The following is a 24784-nucleotide window of genomic DNA, read 5'->3' as shown; positions in this document are numbered from 1 at the left end:
GTTTAATTGACTCACAGTTTTGCATGGCTCAGGAGGCCTCAGGAAACTTATAATCATGGCAGAGGTAAGCAAACACGTCCTTCTTCACATGGCAGCAGGAGAAATAAGTGCCAAGCAAAGAGGGAAAGGCCCTTATAAAAGCATCAGATTTTGTGAGAACTCACTCATTACCACAAGAACAGCGGCATGCGTTCAATTACTTCCCACCAGGCCCCTCCCATGACATATGGGGATTATCGAAGTTACAGTTCAAAATGAAATTTGGGTGGGGACACAGCCAAACCATACCAGGCAGGTTGTGGCGCTGACTGTATGTTGACTACTACACTGAAACATGTCCCTAGGTCTCCAAGCCAAAATCCAGAACCCCTTATCAGATTAAGATGTGTCAATGATTTACATTATTTGAACACTCTTGTCATTTTGGAATTAATTTTAAATTTATTTTCAGGTTAGTTTTCTTCTAGCTTTGGAATTTACTTGGTTGGTATACACACACATACAACACACACACACACACACACACACACACACTTATGTTTAAGTATATATTTTCTAAGTTTCATTCATCCCCCGTATGTTAACCTCATTAGCCTTGGCTTGTGACTATTGATTATATTAATATTTGAAATATTTGCAACTTTCCTGACAGAAATTTTACTTTTTGTAAAAAAATAGGTAGAATATTATGTGTCTAGCATCCAATTAACTGTACCTCAGATCTTGTTAGATGGGAGTAAGGTATCCGCTACAATGAGGTTAGAATGATTAAACAGTAAAACAAACAAACAAACAAACAAATGCAAAAAATTAATGTAATATTGAAATTGCAAAGTAGTGAATAAATGCTTATTCTGTTGGTACTTTTCAAAATAATCCTTTCTCATTGTCAATTGGTTTGTTAACTTTTTCTCTGATTAGAAGACTAGGTTATTAAGTAGAGATAATGAGGCACAGAGAGGGTAAGCAGGGGGATCTAAACCAACTGTAATTTGTGTTTTTATATTTGGACATTTGGCACTATATTTCCTTATGAATTTAATAGGTATCACTGAATCATTTTTTTCAATACCAAATATGGAAGTAGATTATGTTTCCAAAGTTTGTGTTTAAAATTAGTTGAAAATAGCTGACATGAAAAATACCAAGTGTTGATGAGGATGTAGAAAAACTGGAACTCCCATACCTTACTGGTAGAAGTAAATTGCTACAAGCAATTTTGGAAAATTCTTTGGTAGTATCTTCTAAAATGAGCATATATATACCCTAGATGTGAGAACATTCACTCCTAGGTATATATGCCCCCCAAATGCCTAAATAAACCCTAAAGACATACCCGAAGACATAGACTAGAATGTTCATGACAGCACAACTCATGAGAGCTGCACAATGGAAATACCAGTTGCCCCTCAAATAGAAAGGATAAATAATTGTGGTATATTTACACAATGGAATATCACGCAGCAATGAGAATGAACTTTGCATTTACAGAAATAATATGACTGCATCTCACAAATGTAAGGCTGAGTGGAAAAAGCCAGACATGACTCTTGCCCTATGATTCCATCTGTAAAGTACAGAAAAAGGCACATGCTCTGTGCTGTGAAAGGATAGGCTAGTGGTGACCTTCGGAGGGAATTACAACTGGATGGGGACACAAGAGGACCTTGCTAGGGAGCCAGTAATGTTGTCTGGATCTGGGTACTGTGATCAATTTGTGAAAATTCATTGAGCTGCATACACTTAGCAGCGTTTTTCTTCATATATATGTTATATGTCAATAAAAAGTTTAGCAAACCAGTCTGAAATCTGGAAATATGGTTGGGTCCTCAGGCTTGCCTTCAAAGATATTAAAAATCCACAACTTAATCAAATTTTAAAACCAATTGTAGTGGTCGTGAAAGGAAAATAAAATTCACTATGCAAAGGAAAAAAATAAGCTGAAAACTGATTCATGCAAGAAGCTACCTTTCCTTTTGTTTCTAAGCAGACAGTAAAAGGTTAAATATCTCCACAGGTACCTACTCTATGTTTACCTTATCTTATCTTAGCCTCTCCAAAAAGATGAATACATAATTGACTGTTCTTCTTCCTGTTCCATTTCTCTTGAAACTTGTAAATAACATACCCCTCCTCTTTCTCCTTTGGTCCACTTTTCCCCTTTAAATATTGAAGCCCTCAAAATTATAGTTGGAGAAGGGCACAGGCCACATAATGTTTCTGTAATTTTCTTTATTTCTTCCGGTCACATCTTTCACTTTGGCAAAGTAAACTTCTAAATTGATGGAGACCTGTCTCAGATACTTTTTGGTTTACATGATCAAAAGTACTGTTCTTGAGAGCACGGTTTTCCACAGTGAGATTTGGAAAGAGAGTTTCTTTCCTCTTCCAGGGCCAGGGTTAGTTTTCGCCAGTTGTTGAGGTGCTTGCTTTGGCCCTCTCTTACCTTTCTGGGTCCTTTTCCCTAGAACCCTGTGTTGCCTCATAGCACTGGCATGTGCATCTACCCAGGGCCACCTTTCTTTACAAAATTCCAACATTATCCACCACACTACTGTTCCCAAATCAAGCCGCATTTCTTCCAGGACAGCCAGGTGTAGGGTGGAGCATAGAGAGGGCAGGGGAGGCAAATGGATCGAACAGAAACATGTGAATAACTCTTTTTTTTTTTTTTTTTTTTTTTTTTTTTTTTTTTTTTGAGACGGAGTTTCGCTCTTGTTACCCAGGCTGGAGTGCAATGGCGCGATCTCGGCTCACCGCAACCTCCGCCTCCTGGGTTCAGGCAATTCTCCTGCCTCAGCCTCCTGAGTAGCTGAGATTACAGGCACGTGCCACCATGCCCAGCTAATTTTTTGTATTTTTAGTAGAGACGGGGTTTCACCACGTTGACCAGGATGGTCTCGATCTCTCGACCTCGTGATCCACCCGCCTCGGCCTCCCAAAGTGCTGGGATTACAGGCTTGAGCCACCGCGCCCGGCCACATGTGAATAACTCTTAACCTCGAAGACCCTCCCTGAGCAATTTACATTTGTGAAAGGGAGTGTTTACCAACACAGCTGGATTATTATTTGGTGGAAATTGCAAGCAGTGGGAACAGGAAGATGGTGTCAATCTAATATCAGAGAGATACTCTGTAAAAGAAAAGATGTTTATTTAGGACTGAGGACTGCAAAGGAAATAAACTATAGTAACCTATGTGCATATTCAGGGAGGTAAAGGAAGACAAAGGTTTTTAAAGAAAAAAAAGGATTATATAATTGCTTTGAAATAATTATTGTTGACTACAAAGATGAATAACAAGGTGATGCCAGTTCAAGGCTGGATGGGAAGATGTCCTTGCAGAAGCGTTTTGTGTGTGTGTGTGCAAGGTTGCAATGACCTTTGTGCAAGGTTGTGGGTTTTGTAGTGTTTTTTGTTATCTGTGTAGCCTTCCCAGCAATTTTTTCCAGGGTTTCCTACCATTATGGTTCCATTTTGATTCTAACAACTTTCGCAATGGGCATTTGAAATAAATGAACCAGCAGTTGAGAAATAAACATAATCATTATCCCAGATTAAGACATATTTAGGTAATCTGAGGCTAAGTAGAAGGAGTGTACTAGTCAATTTTTGATGTGTAACAAACACCCTCAAAAGCTCAGTAGCATACAAGAACAAATATTTCTTTTTGTGCTCATGGATTTACAGGTCAGCTGAGACTTGGCTGATCTAGGCTGGGCTAAGCTGGACTCCAAGTTCAGTCAGGTTCAGATTTGTTTCACATAGTTTCATTCTAGGGCTAAGGCCGAAGGTGCAGCAGCTACCTGGGGCACACACTTCTCATGGTGGCTTACAGGAGCACAAGAGGGCAAGCCAATGTACATGTGCCTTGCCCATTAGCCAAGGCAAGGCACATGACTGAGCCCCAAGTCAAGGGACAGGAAAATATTCTCCACCTACCATGAAGTTTTGGCAGGAGTGGAAAAGTATAATTTTAATACAGCAAGTCATGATCCAATCTATCAGAAGAGATAACAAATTTGAGCCACACCATGTTGATGGCAACTGGCTTCCTGTGTGGTTGGCTAGTGGTTAGTTGGTTGGTTGGCTTTTCCCTTGAAGTTAGGCAGAGCTCAAGTTATACTGCAACTTGAATAAATAATTTGAGAAATAATAAACGTAAAATTACTCTCAATCATAAATTTATTTTTATTCCTTTGAGGGAAGGAAAAGTACTGATTAAAAATGTCCCTTTCTTTTTCCTTGTTTAGCCACGATGCTGATTTATATCCTACTGCCCATGTTTTTCTGCGTCTTGCTCATCATGATCGTGTGCTACTTGAAAAGTCAATGGTAAGTGTGTGAGGAAGGTTTCATCCAAGAGCAGAGTCAGAGAAAAATCTGGAGAAAGACTTAGTAAGAAATGACAGTGAATAATATGAAACAATGTGCAAAAAAGGAAAAGGACAAAGGAGGCTGGGATGAGAATATGTAATTTATTTCACAATTTTGATTTCCAGGCCACTCTATGAGGAAAGTAATAACCTTTTAAAATAGACCACAGAATTTTTTTCAACAGCAATAGCTAATATTTATATCTCACTATATGTTTGGCAGTGCTTTATCAATTAATTCATTTAATCTTCATGAGGACATTCTAAGTACCATAATCATCTCCATTTAGCAGATAAGAAAGCATGGAAGAATTAAGTAACCTGCTTAATAAGTTACAAAGCAAGGATTAAAAGCCAGTAGGAATCTGACTCCACAGTTCTTGCTCCTGACTATTCCACTGTATTGTGAAATTCAGTCTCATTTCTTTTTCTAGGATTAAGGAGACGTGTTACCCTGACATCCCTGACCCTTACAAGAGCAGCATCCTGTCATTAATAAAATTCAAGGTAAATGGTGGCAAATTATATGTATGCCATGTACCTGTTAAGGACTAACCCAGAGCGGGAGCTGTCAGAATCCTATTTTCCTAGAGCTTCTCAGTAAAATATAGCACAGTAAAAAAGCCACCTCTGCACCCACAGCTATGAAATCGGTGATTGGAGCTTTGATTTCTGTCAGGGGAAAGGTTTTGGTTTTCAACATCACCTCCAGGTTATTTGTGACCCGGAAGAAACATAAACAACATTGAAGCTCTAAGTGTATTTCACATGCTTAATATACTTTGATGCATGCACACACACAAATGTTTATATTTACATATTTTTTTTTTCCTTTTTAGGAGAAACCTCACCTAACAATAATGAATGTCAGTGACTGTATTCCAGATGCTATTGAAGTTGTAAGCAAGCCAGAAGGGACAAAGTTACAGTTTAGGAAGTCACTCACAGAAACCGAGTTGACTAGGCCTAACTACGTTTACCTCCTTCCAACAGAAAAGAATTACTCTGGCCCTGGCCCCTTCATCTGTTTTGAGAACTTGACCTATAACCAGGCAGCTTCTGACTCTGGCTCTTGTGGCCATGTTCCAGTACCCGTGAACAACCCCCCAAGTCAGCTGGGACTAATGATCTCACCTGAAAATGTACAAAAGGCACTAGAAAAAAACTACATGAACTCCCTGGGAGAAATCTCAGCTGGAGAAACAAGTTTAAATTATGTGTCCCAGTTGGCTTCACCCATGTCTGGAGACAAGGACAGTCTCCCAACAAATCCAGTAGAGCCACCACACTGTTCAGAGTATAAAAGGCAAATGGCAGTACCCCTGTGTCTTGTCTCGCCTCCCCCGACTGAGAATAGCAGCCTCTCCTCAATTACTCTTTTAAATCCAGGCGAACACTACCGCTAACCAGCATGCCAACTGCATACCTTGTGCTACACAGACATTAAGAGGAGCAGAGTTGCCACCCTCTCATCACCGGTGGCCTTGGTCCTTAATCCCATTACGATTTGCAGTCTGGTTTATATAAGAGCACTGCAGTCTGGCTAGGTTAAAGGCCAGAAGCTATGGAATGTAACACTCCCTGTTGGAGGAGGCTTGCCCTAGAAATGGCAGGATCATGGGAGCATGCTTACCTTGCTGCTGTTTGTTCCAGGCTCACCTTTCGAACGGGAGACTTGAGCTTGACATAAGGAAATGCGTTAACCACTCCACAGACTCCCACTCAGTACTGTACAGGATGGCTATGGTCCTGTAAGGTTACTGAGGAAATACTTCTGCTAGAAACAATTATTAGATTGAAGGCTTCAATAAAAGCCACAGGAGACTTACTACTACAGCATAAATTGTCAATGTAAATTTACTGAATGTGTTTAATGAAAAACTCACAGATGTTTGAGGCCAAAACAGATTTTAGACTTCCCTGAAGGGATAAGAATCTATAGTTCATTGACACAGTAAAATTAACTCTGTGGTGGAAGAGGGGGTGTAGATCTAATCTAATATGTAAAATGTGTGACAAATCAACAAGATTTCTACAATTCCATCCAGCTAATTACAGTGAAAGAATGGGATTGGCAAGGAACTACTTAACTGTCAGTTACACCTCTGCTCCATAGACATCAATATTCTACCATAATGTTTGATGACTACCTCAGAACATGAAAATTATCACATAATTCCATTCAGTTTTTGGCTCTTTTCTTTCAAGAACTATATATACATGATGTGTTTTCACTTAGCATCCTTTGGACTCTGTAGTAGGTTGCCTGGGTCAAGATAACTGTCATTATGCTAAAATAATAAGTGAAACCTTGTTGTTGGACATAATTTAGATATAACTAAAAAGTTCTATGGAGTGGGAAATTCTGTGTTGGCTCTGGAGCAACTTTGTCTCCTCTGAACCAATATATGCAAAGCACTTGGCACACAACTAGTATTTAGTATATGTTGGTTCTTTCTCAGCTCTCTGCAGCTTCTCCATCCTGGGTACAAGCAATTCTCCTGCCCCAGCCTCTGGAGTACCTAGGGCTCCAGGTGCACACCACCACACCTAGCTAGTTTTTGTATTTTTAGTAGAGATTGAGTTTCACCATGTTCGCCAGGTTGGTCTCGAACTCCTGACCTCAAGTGATCTGCCTGCCTCGGTCTACCCAAGTGCTGAGATTATAGTCATGAGCCACCACGCCCAGCCTATTTGTCACTTTTTTATTTTTTGAGACAGAGTTTCACTCTTGTTGCCGAGGTTGGAGTGCAATGGTGTCACCTTGACTCACTGCAGTTTCAACCTCCCAGGTTCAAGCAATTCTCCTGCCTCAGCCTCCTGAGTAGCTGCAATTACAGGCATGCATCACCATGCCTGGCTAATTTTGTGTCTTTAGTAGAGGAGATGGGGTTTCACCATCTTAGGCTGGTCTCAAACCCTTGACCTCAGGTGACCTGCCCACCTTGGCTTCCCAGAGTGCTGGGATTACAAGCATGAGCCATCACGCCCGGCTGTCACATTTCCTGCCTGCCATCAGCATGCAATGGCTCTGCCTATGCTCGTGCCTCTAGTGCCCACTGCCTTGCACTGTGCCATTCAACACTATGAAGAGAAACAAGTAGCCACAACTCAAAATAATGTGGCTGTCAACTGGCCTAAATAAACTTACATAAACCAGTACTTCTGTTTGAGCTTTTCTCCTTTTTCTTACAGGTAACTAAGCCTTTTGCTGGAAACATTGCTCCTCAAATAGTACAAAGTGGTATCCTAATTAGTCTAACAGTTGTGTTGGACTTTAGGGCCAGTATTGTCAGCATTTATTTAAGTACCTTTGTCATGATGGGGTATTTTTCATTTGAAACTTGTTCACAAAAATGTCAATGACATTGATGACTGATTTGTACATATTTTTCATATAGTTTTAAAAAATAATTCACACAAAACTTTGAAGTCATTTTTGCTATTGCAATAAACCTTAAAATATTTCATCATCACATTGTGTTTTATCTCCCTCAATGAAATGAAAATGTAATTACTCAGTTTTAGATGATACATCACCTGTGAACTTACTAAATAAAAATGTAAATTCCTGGATATGATTACAAACCTCTTAATCAGAATCTTTGGGGCAGGGACTTGGTCTATTTTTCATCAGTTCCTGGGCATTCAGATACACACTAAACTTTGAGAATCTCTGGCCTAAATGAAGTCTTTCTGAAATAGAACAACATGCCAATAGGAAATGCTGGGCTATGTAACTTTTGTCTTCATAATATCACTATGACCTGTCCTATAGTCTTGGCTGTAAACATTTCCTCTCCAATGGTCATAACCAAATAAGTTCATGTTCAAAAATAACCAAATAAGTTCATGTTCAAAACCTTAGTTTTCAATTCTATATGCCATCTTTGTTTTCCCTCCCCCCGAGACAGGGTTTCACTATGTTGGTCAGGTTGGTCTTGAACTCTTGACCTCAAGTGATCCACCCGTTTCGGCCTCCCAAAGTGCTGGGATTACAGGCATGAGCCACCGCGCCTGGCCTATATGCCATCTTAACATGGCTTTAAGAAGTGTTATTTGGAAACTTTGAAATACACATTTGTGTGTCCGAAAAATGGAAAATTTCAAATACACACGAAAGTAGAATAGTTTAATAAACCTCTGTATCATCTCCACCCTCAACGGTCACTACCCATGACTGTTTCAGCTCCATCCATACCCCTGTGTGCTCTTCCTCCTTACATTATTTTGAAGCAAATCATGACTTCACGTAAATATGAGTTTCTCTAAATAAGCCCTACTTTTTCTAATGTAGTGATAATACTGTTAAAAAATTGCATATAAAATCACAATTCCTTAAAAACATCAGGATATTTGGGTGGACAGGACTGGCAGTAATGGCCTCTAAAGCCTACATCAGCCTGTGCACGGTTCTCACCTGTGTGCAGGAGACCTCTATGATTCAGGATGGGAGCTGGGACCACTTCACACAACAGTCATACACCTGCTGAAACGCTTCCTACATTCAAACACCTAATTAATTCATACTAAGTAGGGTCAACCTCGTTGCCTACTTGACTACTAAGATCGTCAAGGCTTAATATCTTGGTAACACTTCTAAGAGTTCTGTTGAAAGATACGCTTTCATCTCAAAAAATTTATAAAACATGTTAAAGCACTCTGCATAAAGTAGAACTTTTAAAACACCGCAAGAGAGACAATAGAAGACAAAGTTTTCGTAGCTGTCAGTTAAAATGTTTACAACACAATAGGTATATTCAATTTGAAAGCAGTTGTTTTATTCCTCTAAGCATTAAGGAAAGTTTCAGTATATTTTAGTTTTTTAAAGTCAATATTGTATTAGTACATATTTTTGGGTATTTCATATGCTAAAGAGTTTTAAAAATGAAACAGTCTTTTCCAAGTTTGGCATCTTAGGACTTTTTTCAAAAGATCAGCTGCATGATGATTTTTAGGTATGCTTTTTATTTTGGGGCCAACTAAGTTTTCAACGACATATACAGTGGAAGACACTGGGAAAAATGATACACAGAAATTTGCCAAACTATCCAAAACAAAATGCTTCTTGAAGTGAAACGTATTTTACCGTATTTTATTAACAGATCCTACACTTTTGACACTCAACTTTATTCTCCAGAATTGGTAATTTCGGTGGTATTCTTTTGCCAGTAAGTGGTTGTAGGTAACCTTATCCAATCAGGACAATTCATGCATGAGAAATTAAGTACCTTCCACAGAGGTCACCACTGTCATATCATCATTTATAATATGGTACATTATTTCCTCAAAACATTCAGAGCCGTTCTATCTAAAGATGTTGACCCATTTTCCAAATCCCATGTCTTTATAGTTTTAAAAACTGCAAAGACGTTTGATTAAATTACAAAGTGTTTAAGAAGAGTATTGCTTTAAAATATTTGTCACCGCCACTCTATATGTCTGTGGAACCTAAAAGTCACTTTTGCTTGGAGTCACATATGTCAGCATCAGCATTACAGGACTCAAATCAAGGCCATATGACTACTGACTGTTTTAAGATTTCAAATAAAACAATGGCAAAGAGTTTAAGAATCTTAAGTACATTTTATTAACAATGTATCCCTTTGATAAGATTATGCTTCAAGAGGCTTTTAATGCCATTGACATAAACTGTACACATTATACAAAAACAAGAAAATCACAACAAAAAAATCAAGGTGAGCAAAACCATTTGGGGACAAATCTTATTTAAATTATACACAACTCAATGAAATATTCTTACAGAAAAAATATAAATACTTTTTCTATGTTACAGTTATACAATATAAATCAGATTTCAATGTCTGTTCAGTGACCTACAAACATCAGAACCTCCAAATATGTAGCAGCGTTATTACTAAATAAAAAGAAAATCACGTGGTTAGAGAGCATTAAGTCTGAGATTTTTTCATAATTCCTTACCACTTTTCAAAACTAATTTACACCACTTGTTTTACAATGCAGCTTTAGGGCTTCTGACAGGCATTTTTCTAACAATTACCTATAAAAATTTTTTCACTCCCCCTCTATGCCGCAAGACTTTGCGTTTTGTGCTAAATCAACCAAGTAGCAAAATTGAAAGATATGCTGTTTTTTGTTTTTTTTTTTTGGCATAAATTATATTTTTGAAATTAAATATTTCATAAAGAAAGTAAAACAAAATGTGCAATTTATGCATGCTGTGGTACAGCTATTCGATACTTACATTACAAAAATACTCCAAATGGGAAAAAAGTCCACATTCTGTGAGTTATATAAACCTAGTAGGAATGAAAAATACCCTGGAACTTAGAACTAAAAGAAAAAAAGAATGCTCTTAGAAAGATTCTCACAGATTTCAGTGTTGTCTGATAAGCACTGCTATTAATTTCACTGGTATGCTTTTTAATGAGATTCTCACTGTAATGACACTCTTGAGATTAAGAAAGTAACAGTGTATTTTGTTAATCCAGAGACAATGGAGACTTTTCCCAACTTCTATTTTGGAAAATCTGAAATGTTGGTTCATTCCAAACAGCTCTTCTAATAAAAGTCTCTCAATTTTACCTTTTCTTTTTTTCCCCATGTATTAATGGATTGTGAATCTGAGACAAAACTGGAAGCTTAAGAGTAAAGGGGGAAAAAAAACTTACTTCCAAAGAACATTTTCCAATGTAGTTTATAAAGTTCATCTCACACAAAATTAGCACCTCACTCTTACCGTGCGAAAATAACTGCAGTTATAATTTGAATGACAGACAATTTGGTTTTTATTGCTTAGTGATTCTGTGCTTTAATGAGGGGATAAAAGGCATCCTCTGAATGGAATAACATTTTATATAAATAGCAGTAGGCAAATCTAAATAAGCATCGACATCCCACTGTTGAACACTTCACCATTGTGATATGCCCTGAAAAATTCAGCTTTAATTATCTCAAGCTCTAGATAAAAGAGCTGAAACCCATAAAAGTTGTCATTTCAAAAGGACTTGTACACATTATTATAATAACGTATGTACTTCCAAAGAACCTTTTTTAATGTCACTGTCATACAGAATGTCATTATTCTAATATTAGAAAAAATTTAATTAGAATAGATTGTTTACCCCTTCAAATCTAAGAATAAACAGGAAATGAAAGTATAAGAAATTTTAGAGCATATATAATTATGAATACTAAATTTCTAATTTCCTTATTTATCAGTATTTAGTATGTGAGGCTGAAATCTGTTCTTGAAAAACGTTCGATTAGAAGTAACAATTCACTTTGCGATTAAAAATTCACAGTTTACAACCAGCACAACTGCTCAAATTCCTCCAAATTATTCAATAATTACCAATAGTACAAATTTATATGGACTAAGATTAATCCTAAAATCTTTATAAAAACTACATTATTGACATCATTTTGGTATTCTATAGTCTTCAGTATCTATTATTTATAGATTTTCTCAATTATTTCTATTACTGCTGATATCATTCCTAACCTCTTCTGCTATAATTTAATATTTTTAACACCTAAGTTAATCACTTGGCACTGCATGTATTTTTCACCATGAAGTCTACTTTTTACAAACAAGTACTCAAAGAAAATGTATTAGACCTGTCAGTGAAACCATGGAGAAACCAAATAGCATTATAAATTTAAGCACAGACTTTCTTTTAAAAGTATACTGATAACCACAAAGCTCTGAGTATCTCCCCGAAGTAAGTGATATAGGCAGATACGATAATGTATACATACAAGTTTCTCAAAGTAACAGTTAAAAAAAAAAAAAAAACCAACCCATTCAGGTAATAGTAACAGCCTTATTTCACGACAGATGACCAAGGTAGGGGTCCAGGGATAGTGATGGTGGGGGATGGTGGGGTGGGTGGGTGTGTGTGTGTGTGTGTGTGTGTGTGTGTGTGTAAAGACAAAAATAAAAATTACTGTTAACTTTTGAGGGATGAAACCACAGATTTTATTGTCTATATTAACTGAGGTAGTGTTTAAAATGAATGTCTAAAATATGTTAATCCCATTATGAATAAGGTAACTACATGACTTCCTTTGGAGGTTTTAACCACTATTTGGTCTAGTAACTCTGACATTTGGTTCTCTGGAAAGGCAGTTTAGTTATCCAAGACCAAAGACCACGGTGACAGGCAACATTCTTAGAAGTACTGTTGACATGTAAATAAACACTTGGGTTCAGTGATAAAGTATAAAAAATTATTTATCTTCAATTGGATTTTATGAGAGAAAATCTGAAGAACCACTTTTCAACATAAGCAGCAGCTTACAGCCCTTATCTGCTTTGTTATAATGTAAGTTGCTACGCAGTGCACATAAGAACAATTCACTGAAGTGCAGTCAAAGAGGTGTTATGAAGTGAGATGAAATGCTTCATCCCAACTGGAACTTTCAGTGCCAGTAAATACATTTTTTAAAAAAGTATCTCTGTGAGTTCTGTTTTCTAGTTCACAGGGTTCCTTACAGAGATCTCAAAGAATGAACCCATTACAAAAAGGATCTGCAACATGGGAAAATATTAATCAATGTTGCTATGACTGTGTCAAAACTGATGTGTAATTGTAATAAAAATGTTATACACAAATGAATTAAAAAAGAATCCTAATCAGTCCAGCTGGATTTCCTATTTCTATTTATATATAGATCTCAAAAAAGATAATCCTTTCATTTACAAGCATTCAAATGATGATGGCCATGCTATTTTTATATACAAATTTGCATATATGTTTAATTCCTGTAAAAATTTCCAAATACCTTTAGACATATACAAATTAAACAAACAAACAAAAACCTTGCCCTCATCAGCTTAACTTCACAAATGGATAAAGGCAATTAATATACTCTCAAACCCACCTATCACTGCATTTAGTTTGTGCAAAACAAAAACATTGATATAAAAATTAAGTTACTGCTGCTTTAAAATTTGGTACTTAAGGCTTTTCACTACAATTTTTCTTAGTAACAAGCTTTATTAATGATTTTTCTTAAAGGAAATATGGCTCTTCTTTCCCCATGGAATGTGTAAATTGCAGGCAAACTTATCTTTTTCTCACGAGATCCAAAGTATTATTTAATGCTTTCCTTTTCTTTAGGTCTGAACTAACAGTGCTTGTTCAAGTTCCTGTTTAAAGCAATGCGATGGAAAGTTGATGAAAGTGAAGTCCACTACAAATATATGCATTCTATAAATGGGAAAAAATTTTATTAAAATAAAAAATGATTTTTAAATTTTATTCAAGAACTGTAGTGAAAAACCTTAATTGGTTCATATATCCTGTATTAACACATTGCAACAAAATGAAGAGTTGGAAAACAAATAAGAATCTTTATGCAAGTCTAGTAACATAAAAATAACTTATAAGTCCCGGGTTGTTGAGGCTCTTCTTTTGCTTTGAGGTTATAAACCCCTGAAGTAGTGTTACAAACATTAAGAAAAGTGTGAAAGGGCCAAAATTCCCTCTCTAATACCAGCAGTTACAGCACACCCCATTGTGGTAACAGAATGCAGCTTTAGAGACACTGATTCCTGGTTTCCACAAATTAGTTAACAAGGCATCTGTATATTTACCCTAAAAATAATCCAGAAATAACTGTGAAGGGTGCTTCTGCATATCCCATTATTGTTCCACTGTCATTATGCTTTTAAAATGAAAAAATAGAAAACTTATGTAGGTATTCAGTGCTTGGCTCTTGCATACAATGGTAACTAAAACTCTTAAATCTGTGGTAATGAATCATGAACCCCTCAAAAGGCTCAACAAGGGAGAGAAGGAAGTTGTTTTGGTTAGGGAAGTCAGCAGTTCCAACTGTTCATGTACCAGTAACTGTGGAACAGTGTACAGAAGATACTCCTGTCTTTGCTGCCCAGTCGTATTTTCTGAGGCTTTTAGGAAATCCACAAATATGAATATATATATATATATATATATATATATATATATATATATATAAAATATATCTATATCCATAATAAATATGAGGTCAGGATTCAGCAGATGTATCAACGATAGGTTGCTTTGGTGGTGTTGCCAACACAGCCTCTGCTTCTTCATGCATCTAGAGAAAAAAAATGGTGTATCATTAATGACTTTTACAAAAATTGATAATACAGCATGTATTTATTTAAATATATAACAATTTTTTTTGAGAGTGTCCTGCTCAATCTTCCCAGGATGGAGTGCAGTGGCACAGTATTTGCTCACCGCAACCTCTGACTCCTGGGCTCAAAGGATCCTCCTACCTCAGGCTCCCAAGTAGCTGGGACTACAGGCACATGCCACTACCCTTGGCTAATTTTTAAAAGAGTTTTTGTAGTGATGCAGTCTCACAATACTGCCCAAGCTGGTCTTGAATTCCTGGGCTCAGGCAATTCTCCCGTGTTGGCTCCCTGAAGTGCTGGGATTTAGGCATAAGTCACCACACCGCATTATAATCTCTCTTTTAATTCAATTCAAACAGAGATTTATTCTTGGAACATAAATTTGAGAAGCACTAATCATACTTACTTGTAGGAACTGTACATCTTGAAATAATTCTTGTATGAACCTCCGACATGGAAGTCTGAATGTGCAGTGTGACAACAAATGGGAAACCTCAGAGTAAAGGCAAATGTCATCAAATGTTTGAGGATACTTCTCCTTAATTCTAAAATGAAAGAAAAGATTATGGTGTAATGAAAACTGTAATCACAATGTATCTATTTTTTCCTCCAAGGTATCACTTACTTTAAAAACAGATTTCCCTCCAGATATGGATTAGATGGAATACTTGGGGTGATGACTTCAGAATATAAAATGTAGGCCGGGCACAGTGGCTCATGCCTGTAATCCCAGCACTTTGGGAGGCTGAGGTGGGCGGATCATGAGGTCAGGAGTTCGAGACCAGCCTGGCCAACATGGCGAAACCCCTTCTCTACAAAAAGTACGAAAATTAGCCAGGCATGGTGATGTAAGCCTGTAATCCAGCTACTCAGGAGGCTGCGACAGGACAATCGCTTAAACGTGGGACGCAGAGGTTTCAGTGAGCTGAGATTGCGCACTGCACTCCAGCCTGGGTGACAGAGTGAGACTCCGTCTCAAAAAAAAAAAAAAAAAAAAAGAATATTTGGCTGGGCGCGGTGGCTCACGCCTGTAATCCCAACACTTTGGGAGTCCGAGGCGGGTGGATCACAAGGTCAAGAGATTGAGACCAGCCTGGTCAACATGGTGAAACCTCGTCTCTACTAAAAATACAAAAAATTAGCTGGACATGGTGGCGCATGCCTGTAATCCCAGCTACTCAGGAGGCTGAGGCAGGAGAATTGCCTGAACCCAGGAGGCAGAGGTTGCAGTGAGCCGAGATCGCGCCATTGCACTCCAGCCTGGGTAACAAAAGTGAAACTCCGTCTCAAAAAAAAAAAGAATATTACATATTCCTCTCACACACTTAAAGATATTCTGAGTTAGGGGTTTAAAAAAAAAGATTATCAAAACCTGAATACTTCTTGTAAAGTTAAAACATTCTTTTTCACTGGCATGAGAAATTTTAAATTATACTTATCAGCCTAGGATGATTAAAATATTTTCAAAATTATGTTTTAAAATAGAAATGCATTTTTCAAGTTACACTGAAGTTATTAACATCCCTGACTGGGCTATTTCTTTGGACACTTCAAATAGTAGCTTTTAGCTATGAGAGCATCACAGAATCAACTGTGGGTTGGGTGGGTGACAAGTTAAGGGCCCGCTCCTAGAGCTCCTGGCCCAAAGGTCTGCTCTGGGACCCTGATACCTATGTGGGACCATAAAACCTATTATCACCCTTAAAAAAAGCCCTACAACTGTCTGGGGGCAGTGGCTTATGCTTGTAATCTCAGCACTTTGGGACGTCAAGGAGGATGGATCACTTGAGGTCAGGAGTTCAAGATCAGCCTAGTTAACATGGCAAAACCCCATTTCTACTAAAAACACAAAAATTAGCTGGGTATGTTGGCACACGCCCCACACGCCTATAATCCCAGATACTCAGGAGGCTAAGGCTGTAATGAGCCAAGATTGTGCCACTGCACTACAGCCTGGCTGATAGTTCAAGACTCTGTCTGCCCCCCCAAAAAAAAGCAAGCCCTACAGGAGACCCGGAGGTACACTTTTTTTTTTTTGAGAACCACTGCTTTAAATAATAAGAAAAAAATTAAACCAAGAAAATATGACTTGTTACATAAGCCCACTTTCCTTATTTGGTCTCAGGACTTACTTTCTCAAAAATTAATGAGGACCCCAAAAGTTAATTTTGTGTGGGTTATAGCCATCATTAACTACTATATTGGAAATTAAGAGATTTCCTAATATGCATTAATTTATTTAAAAAATAAATCCATTACATGCTAACATAAATAACATAATTTTAATAAAAATAACTGTATTTTCCAAAAGTAAAAAAGTGAGAAGAGTGGTATTATTTTATCCTTTTTATAGATGTCTTTAAAAGTCTGGCTTATAAGAAGATAGTTAGATTCTTATACTTTCTTTTGCATTCAATTTGTTGCCATATGTTGTTGTGGTTAAAGTATTAAAGAAAATCTAGCCTCACACAGGTACATGATGCAGTTTAGAACTACTGATGTAAGTTAACATGCCTAACTTTCGAAGTATTTCAAGCATCTTTTCTCAACTTAAAAAACAGTATAAACAAATATTATTTATGCATATGGTTTACTCACGTTAAAAGCCCAGTCTCATGACATTTAGTTGAAACTGAACTACTCAAATTAATGACTAATCTTAGAACTTCTTTGCGAAGGAGTATACGGCACATTGGTGTATCATCTGGAATTGTTTTAACACCTGAAAAGATTGCAGTGAGAAGTTAAATACTATCTGTATCACAACAAAAAATGATTATGACTCATGAAATTTATTTTTAAACTTCACCTAAAGACCTAGAACTGAGATCAATTGCACAAGCTCTGCCAATCATTTCGAGAGCAAAACTCTAATAAAAGCAGTTAGCTAAGAGGATCTGTCAGTGGGTGATACAGGTGCAATATTCAACAGTGTTAAATTGCTTCACTAAAATAGATATATTATTGTTTTGAGACAATTTTAATTTACAGTATTTATGAAAAACAAAACCAACTAAAAACAGTTTTATTAATAATGATTGGATTTGAATCTGAATATTCACCTAGTAACAATTCTGTGCTTTTCGTGCTGCTAGCTGAGCCTTCTTGGGACACCCCATCACTGCATCCAGAAATCCCCGAAAACTTGGAGGGAACCACTTCTAAGGGATTATGGATAGTCTGCTCACACCAATCAGAATATGGAATGTCTTGAAAGTCTGAAGAAAAAAATAATTATTTCAATTAAAGCACTATAATGGCTTACTTACCATGCTTACACTGTATATTAAAAAGAAGTAATATACAATAACATTTTCTCTAATTGTGTGCAATACACCAAACACTTCCCAAACCTTCTTCCTCATAGAAAATGAAAATAATTATAGCATGCAAAGACCCTGGACATGGCTGTTCACAGTGGAAAAGGCCTAGTCCAGAGATCTGTCAGATTCAGGCCCCACTGTGACCTAAAACCATGAGAGGATTGGCATCTCAGCATAACCATATTCTATTTGTGGCATATCAGTGTGCTGCAACTCATCAGCAGGGAAACTCTGAATTAGAATACTAAAAAGAAATTTGGAAAAGTAAGCCAGAGAACTTCAGTCATCACTAGGTTTTTCTGAAGGTAGCTAAGTGATACTCACCAAGAAAAGGCAATACTTAAAACGCATATATACTTACTTAAAATTGCTAACATATGTCACTTGTTGATAAAAAAGCTCAATGTAGGTCCACTTTATTTCCTTACCAAATACATATTAGGGGCCTGCTGTACAAAGCAGTACACATATAGGTATGAGAAATATAAAAATGTAAAGACTGACAGACCATGCCCTAAAGGAATGCAACTGAGTGGAAAGACAAAAATCACCTAAGCTGTCACAGTCATAATTATCATAAGAGATCTATATGAGAGGAAAGAGAATGTCACACCTGCCTCAGAGAGTCAGTGAAAGCTCCACAGGCAAGATACTCCTGAAGTGTAGGATGAGGTGGGCTTGCCAAACAGATCATGTATGTCTGTGTAGGGAGTGGAAAGGGCAAAGAGAGGATGGCAGGCAATTTCATAACTAAAAATTTGTTCAAAAACTTCAGGTCAGTTAGTAATGATATGTCAACTATAGGAAAAGAGAATGGTGAAAAAGACCGCTAGACAGATGACAGAGTGTTTTGTGTCTTAGGCATGAATAGCCATTAAAGAATTGCACACAGATTAATTCCATGATATAGTATAAAAGATGAATTCAAAGGTATAAAAATTAGAAGCTAAAATACTAACATGGCAATAGGGAGATGCTAAGTGACTGAACTAAGGCTGAGACAGTGAGAATGGAGCAAGAGGGTATGGATAATTAATAGGGCTGGAGATAACTTGTGGCTAGTTCAAATCCATATTCAGGTGGATTTATTTCAAAGGACATGATCACTTACCTGAATGACTACATATTGCACTTAGTTGGTTACTGGGCTGGAAACCCAGAATTTCAATACAGACACAATAAAGGCAGTTATCATCTGTATGTTCCTGTAGTCCAGTGTCTTCTGTACTTTCTAAAAACAGAGAGGCATCTGAATGGATTGAATTCATTATTTCCGTGAGACTCATCTGCTGTCGTAGCAAGTGAAAAGAATTTTTTACAAGACCTCCAGTTCCAGATGGAAGACCTGTGCATAAGTAAATATAAAACATAATCGAACAAAGACAGTACTTTTCAAGGTACCTTAAATTATGTAAAACTTTAAACAAAACTAAAGCACATTTTATGACTCAAAATCTAACTTTAACTGGAAAGAAAAAAAGAACAATTTGCTTTAAATTATAAAAATAAGTAAAGCCAGCAGATGTTTGTTATTTTAATAGTTTTAGGCCGGGCGCGGTGACTCACGCCTGTAATCCCAGCACTTTGGGAGGTTGAGGCGGATGGATCATGAGGTCAAGAGATCAAGACCAGCCTGACCAACATGGAGAAACCCCGTCTCTACTAAAAATACAAAAAATTAGCTGGGCATGGTGGCGCATGCCTGTAATTCCAGCTACTCAGGAGGCTGAGGCAGAAGAATTGCCTGAACCCAGGAGGCGGAGGTTGTGGTGAGCCGAGATCGTGCCATTGCACTCCAGCCTGGGTAACAAGAGCGAAACTCCGTCTCAAAAAAAAAAAAAAAAAGTTTTAAACACAAAATGGAAAACTGAGATTATATAATGCATCCTTTTAATTATCTTCAATACTTGACTAAAGATATGTAATAATTATAAGTATAAAGAGGCATTTGTTTAAAAAAGTCCAAGAATATAAAGCTATAAAACCTGTGGCTTATATTTACATATTAAAATATAACAGTTCATAACAAAGATCATGTAATTTTTAAGTATATTTCTATCTCTCCTACCAAACAGCTATTTCCTGGATCTATGAGGATTAGGGTTAGACATTTTTCCTGTGCTACTTAAAAAAAAAAAAAAGAAACAACTAATTTGGTTTTTATTTCTTTGAAAGGTTGAGTACTTCATTGGCAAAACACTGGTAAGTCCCTCACACACACAAGAAAAAGTGGTTTAATGTTAAGGTGACTTTAACAATTGTTTTGGTATAATTTTTAAGTTGATCCAAAAGTAAGTCTACCTAAATTTTTAGATTTATCCTATTAGAAAGAACTAAGAGTTTTCTTTTCAATATAAAGAGGCATCTCACAAGTACAAAGCACAATGCATTACCTCCTGCATCATGGGCAAATGTTCTTGCACCTCGATCATCACATGGTGGTATGTTTTTTGTCTGAAAATAGGGAATATCCTTTACCTAAAAAAGATATAAACCATAAGTCATGCTGTAAAAAGAAGTCCACTTTATGAAAATTAGCAAAATTAAACAAAATACAATTAAAATAGAATTACTATAGCATATGAACCTATCCATAGTCAATTTTACTGAAGGTTTAACTACCAAAACTTAACAAAATAACCCTATTCTTAGTGAGTAAACAAATACAAAAATTTAGTGCTTACCTAAACTGTCTTTAAACTTCTAAGAATATGTGTTTTTAGTACTATATACTATCTAGAGATCTGTGGGTATCTCATGGGATTAGGGTCACTTTATATTACTGGGTACCACATGTGGCTACCTTTTATGGGATAAATAAGAATGAGGATTTTAAAAATGAGGTGTAAGTTAATGTGACTAAAAAACAAGTTAGAAATTTCATAAATTTCTACAGAGAATATATGGATAAAGAAATCAAATGAGATACTGGTTTAATACGGGAAGAGAGGAAAGGATAACGTTCTAAAGACTAAATAAAAGAGTACAGAATAGGTGAAGAAGGCATAATTTTCGTCTTAAAGTTTCTTTAAACAAAACAATCCTAAAAAATCATGCTGCCGGAAACTAGTGCCCACTCTAAATTATGATTTTTAGTAAGCAGTCATTGAACATGAAAAAAACAGGAACCAACTCACAGGAAAACAATAAAATGTATGATGATACCTGGAATATATCATTTATATCTACTGGAAGAGCAAGACCAATGTAATCATCTGAACCCCCATATGTGGCACTGGACACCATGGACCGCACTGAGGAGGATCGGTGCAGGGTATTTTGATTAATAGGACTCAATAAATCTTCTTTATCTAATGATGCATAACTTAAGGCTTTCATGAATCTATAAAACCATAAAAAAAAAAAAAAACCACTTGCATTAGTTTCCTGATCTGTAATTTTAATCATATTAAGAAATAACATATATTCCTACCTTTATAAAAGACAAGTAGCTAGTCATGTATTAAGCAGTGTCATCTTGTTTACTGGGAACACACAAACACTTTAAAATATTAGCTGTTATAGACTGATATGTAAAAGGTCACCAGTAATGTTGACTGTTACCAAAACAACTGTTACGGTCTCTCAGGTAAAGGCGAAAAGGTAGGCAATTAGATTAACTTTCAACATCTAGAAGTAAAAAAAGAAACTGACCTCAGTAGTCAGAGCATAGTCCAAGGACTATCTTTAAAATTACTTGAGACTACCAGATTTGGTACTTATGTAACTAAGGATATGTGTATTAACTCTATTTATATTTATAAACAATAAGCTTACATATCATTATTTGATATGCAATACCAATTGATATTTACCTTAATGCCTTCATACCAACATAAGATTTTTGTAACACACAAGACAGACACAAGAGCAAAATGGTACCATTTATAAATATGACAGGAGATAACCTTGTATAAAGCACTATTTCCACAATGTACTCATTACTAGAGATCCTTACGCTAATATTTCCATAAGATACATCTTTCTCATACGATTCTTATTTATGCAATAGACATGCTATTTACATGGTATCTGCTGTATACATACAAGGTACTATACAAGGTTCCACACTGATATACATTTATATGAAGATATTTTTATTTGAAAAACCAAAGTCTTTAAAATGTATGAATATAGCCTAATAAAGAATTATTTCATAAAATACACAAAATAAATGCTTTATAAACAGTAGCTATTAAGATTATCATAGCAAAAACCATTCTGCTAATTTCCACCCAAAAAACACTCTTTCAAACTGTACTGTTACACTTCTTTGATTCCATAAAACTCTTCAAGGATTACTGGAATGGGAAGCAAAAAATTATTTGATTATTCTCCTTTCTAATTCCAGTATTTCAACCAGTATAGTTCCATTTCTATATATTTTACCTGTTGGGTTTCCATAGAAATCTTTATCTGAAAAAAGAATTTCTCGGCTTAAAAAGCAACCATACAAAAGTTTAATACCACTGATCTCCGCCAGACGAGGTAACTGAGGCTTAGGAATTTTCAAAATTCATGAACTTTACTGCATAGGTTTCTAACAGTGAGCTGCTGAGCCATTTCCCTGGCTTTGTCCTGGATAAGGTTGCCCAAGCTAGTAAGTTCTAGATAGATGAGATACTGCTGCACAATTTCGTAAATCCTGTAAGGGTACATAATTGATCATCTCCTATCAGGAAACCCTCTATTAAATGTGCTAGTTAAAGCAAAACTGTTTAATGTTATTAAGAATAATGTAAGGGTCAGATGGATTACATTAAATAACTGTCAAGGATGATGATAAACAGCTAACTTTTACTACATTAAATATCAATGATGATGAATAAAAATAACAGCTAACTTTTATTGGCACACTATTCTAATATACAGTGTTGACATATAAGTACTTGATATATATTATCCCACTTACATAAATGTAAATGAGTAATTTAAAACTAAGGCAAGTTGTTTAGAAGCATTTGGCCCAACAACAAAAATCATAGGTACAGAAATGTTTGCAACAATCAAATTTAATACTGTGTATCTTTTAAAAGTAAAATCGAAACTGTTGACCTTGACAAGCTTGACAAAATCTAAGTATGGTATAGAAATCCCTCCCAAGTCATGAGGACCAAGTAATTCATTTAGTGTTTATTAGGTTCCTACTTAATAATCACAGCTACTTAAAGTGAAAATAATTTCACTGAAATTTTGTTATCTTTAAAAAAATAAATAAATAAAGAGGTCAACTTTTGGAGCCTTAAATTGACCTACCTGAAAAGGTTGTTTGTTATTGTAGGTCTTAAGCTCCTGATTCCCCCGACATGCTTCTTTTTAAAATCGATCCTTGCAGAAGCGAGAAATAAATAAAAAAAAGCTTGTGACTTGTATGTCCTTTGCAAAGCATGTATGTTTATTTTCAGGGCCTATAAGATTTCTTCCCCCCTCGCAGCTGCAAGAATCCATTTCAAGTCATATCGGGTAACAAGGAGCTTGTAGCCTACCATAGTAAACAATTGTAATAGGTTAGTTATGAGGCTTTTAGAGTGTAAAACCTAGTTAACCTTTTGTATTTAAATCTCTTAAAATGCAACCATTACTGCTCACTTCTAAACATATATTTGCTCACCTGCTTGGTGTTAATCTGGACTCAAAACTGCTGGCCTTCATGGTGATGGTATCAGTGAACAGCACATCTTTTGCTGGAGATGCCAAAGCTTCAGAGTGAGATAAGGATGGATGCATTCTTTGTTGCTGTAGTCTTTTCAGTGTAGCATAGCCAAAGGCATCTCTAGAACTCGTGTAACTAAAGTTACAATCTGCTAGACTTTTAATTGTAGCAATAGAGGGTGCTTTAAGGGACTGTGCTCTTCTAGGAAGCGTATGAGAAGAACCTGGAGGCACCAGGGATACCGAGTTTGATTTGGAGAGAGACAGATGGTTAGACTGTGGCATCAAATAGTGGCTTGTCTTAACAGTTTTAGTACTTACCACAGTACTCATGCTTCCACAGTCTGTGTCCATAGTTGTAGCATCTACACCTACTGTCTCTCGTGAAGGACTTGAGCTCATTGAACTTATGCCACTTGTTGTAGTGTCTGTATTAAAACTTTGGCTACGTATCTTCATATGTGAGCTCGTTGAACTTTCTACTACTAACCTCTCTCGGCTCGTATTTTCTCTGTGATTCTCTGTACCAAAATTCTTGGTGTATTTTAAGTCATTTTCTCCAATGCTTGGTGTACTACCAGTGTCTTCAATGTGCTTATTCCCCATAAATGAAGTTTCTAATTGTAATGTTTTCTGTACAGTGGATATGGGTGTAAAATCATCACTATGATTAAAGTCAACACTGGGTTCCGTAAGTGTTCTGATTCGCCTGTTGCTTGTCTTACTTTCAGTTGACAGTTTCCCTCCTTTTGGATCACTGCTACTACGATGTTTTTTGTTAGGCAAAGTAAGCGAATTTAAGATACGATTCTTCACAAGTTTACTAGAAGCAAAGAAAGGGAATGAATTTTTATCCTTTATGGGTCCAGATCGGTCATAAAATGCTGGCTCTGTATCTTCACTGTTATCAAGGAAAAATGTACTAGTAGAGCTGCTGCCAAACCGGTCATCCTCCAATATGAACATACCTATGATTGAAGGATCGATTAATAAAAGTACAAATAAAATGACAAATTCATAACTATTAGTGATTCATCACATTTCAGGAAATTTTTTTTAGTTATCTAAATGAAAAAAAATTAAAAAACAAAGGGTTAAACCATTCAGCTACCTGAAAATATCTTTCTTGAAACCCACAGTTTGGACTTGAGTAAAATGTAAAATTATGTAATTTATGAGGATCTCCTGTTATTTCCAAAGAAAAATTATTCTAAGACCCAGTATGGCACAGGTTACATGAAGTTAATTTGATTTTCCAAATATTCAAGACGAAATTAAAGGGAAAACGGAGACCTGATCATGGATGCTTATTCGGTTACTA

General features: G+C 36.3%; 2 protein-coding genes across 7 annotated transcripts in view; one reads left to right on the top strand and one right to left on the bottom strand.

Annotated features, from left to right (window-relative positions):
* Window positions 1-12279, top strand: part of OSMR (oncostatin M receptor) — a 99899-nt gene extending 87620 nt beyond the window's left edge. For all 3 annotated transcript variants that reach the window (XM_010336658.3, XM_039470412.2, XM_039470426.2), the window contains exons 16-18: window positions 4252-4333; window positions 4809-4881; window positions 5214-12279. In XM_010336658.3, coding sequence (XP_010334960.1) covers window positions 4252-4333; window positions 4809-4881; window positions 5214-5780 — 722 coding nt within the window. In that variant the 3' untranslated portion in view covers window positions 5781-12279. The remainder of the gene's footprint in view (window positions 1-4251; window positions 4334-4808; window positions 4882-5213) is intronic.
* Window positions 10396-24784, bottom strand: part of RICTOR (RPTOR independent companion of MTOR complex 2) — a 133267-nt gene continuing 118878 nt past the window's right edge. For 2 of the 4 annotated variants that reach the window (XM_039469947.2, XM_074386464.1), the window contains exons 31-39: window positions 23423-24431; window positions 23068-23139; window positions 20977-21154; window positions 20205-20289; window positions 18923-19156; window positions 17551-17706; window positions 17087-17210; window positions 14895-15033; window positions 10396-14445 (exon numbers count right to left, since the gene is read on the bottom strand). In XM_039469947.2, the coding sequence (XP_039325881.1) occupies window positions 14371-14445; window positions 14895-15033; window positions 17087-17210; window positions 17551-17706; window positions 18923-19156; window positions 20205-20289; window positions 20977-21154; window positions 23068-23139; window positions 23423-24431 (2072 nt within the window). In that variant the 3' untranslated portion in view covers window positions 10396-14370. The other 2 variants (XM_074386455.1, XM_074386467.1) reach the window with 2 other exon arrangements.

The sequence above is a fragment of the Saimiri boliviensis genome, chromosome 1, assembly GCF_048565385.1.
Source record: "Saimiri boliviensis isolate mSaiBol1 chromosome 1, mSaiBol1.pri, whole genome shotgun sequence".
NCBI lineage: Eukaryota > Metazoa > Chordata > Mammalia > Primates > Cebidae > Saimiri > Saimiri boliviensis.
Note: the sequence above shows the minus strand (reverse complement) of the source record. Positions and strands in the feature narration are given on the sequence as shown.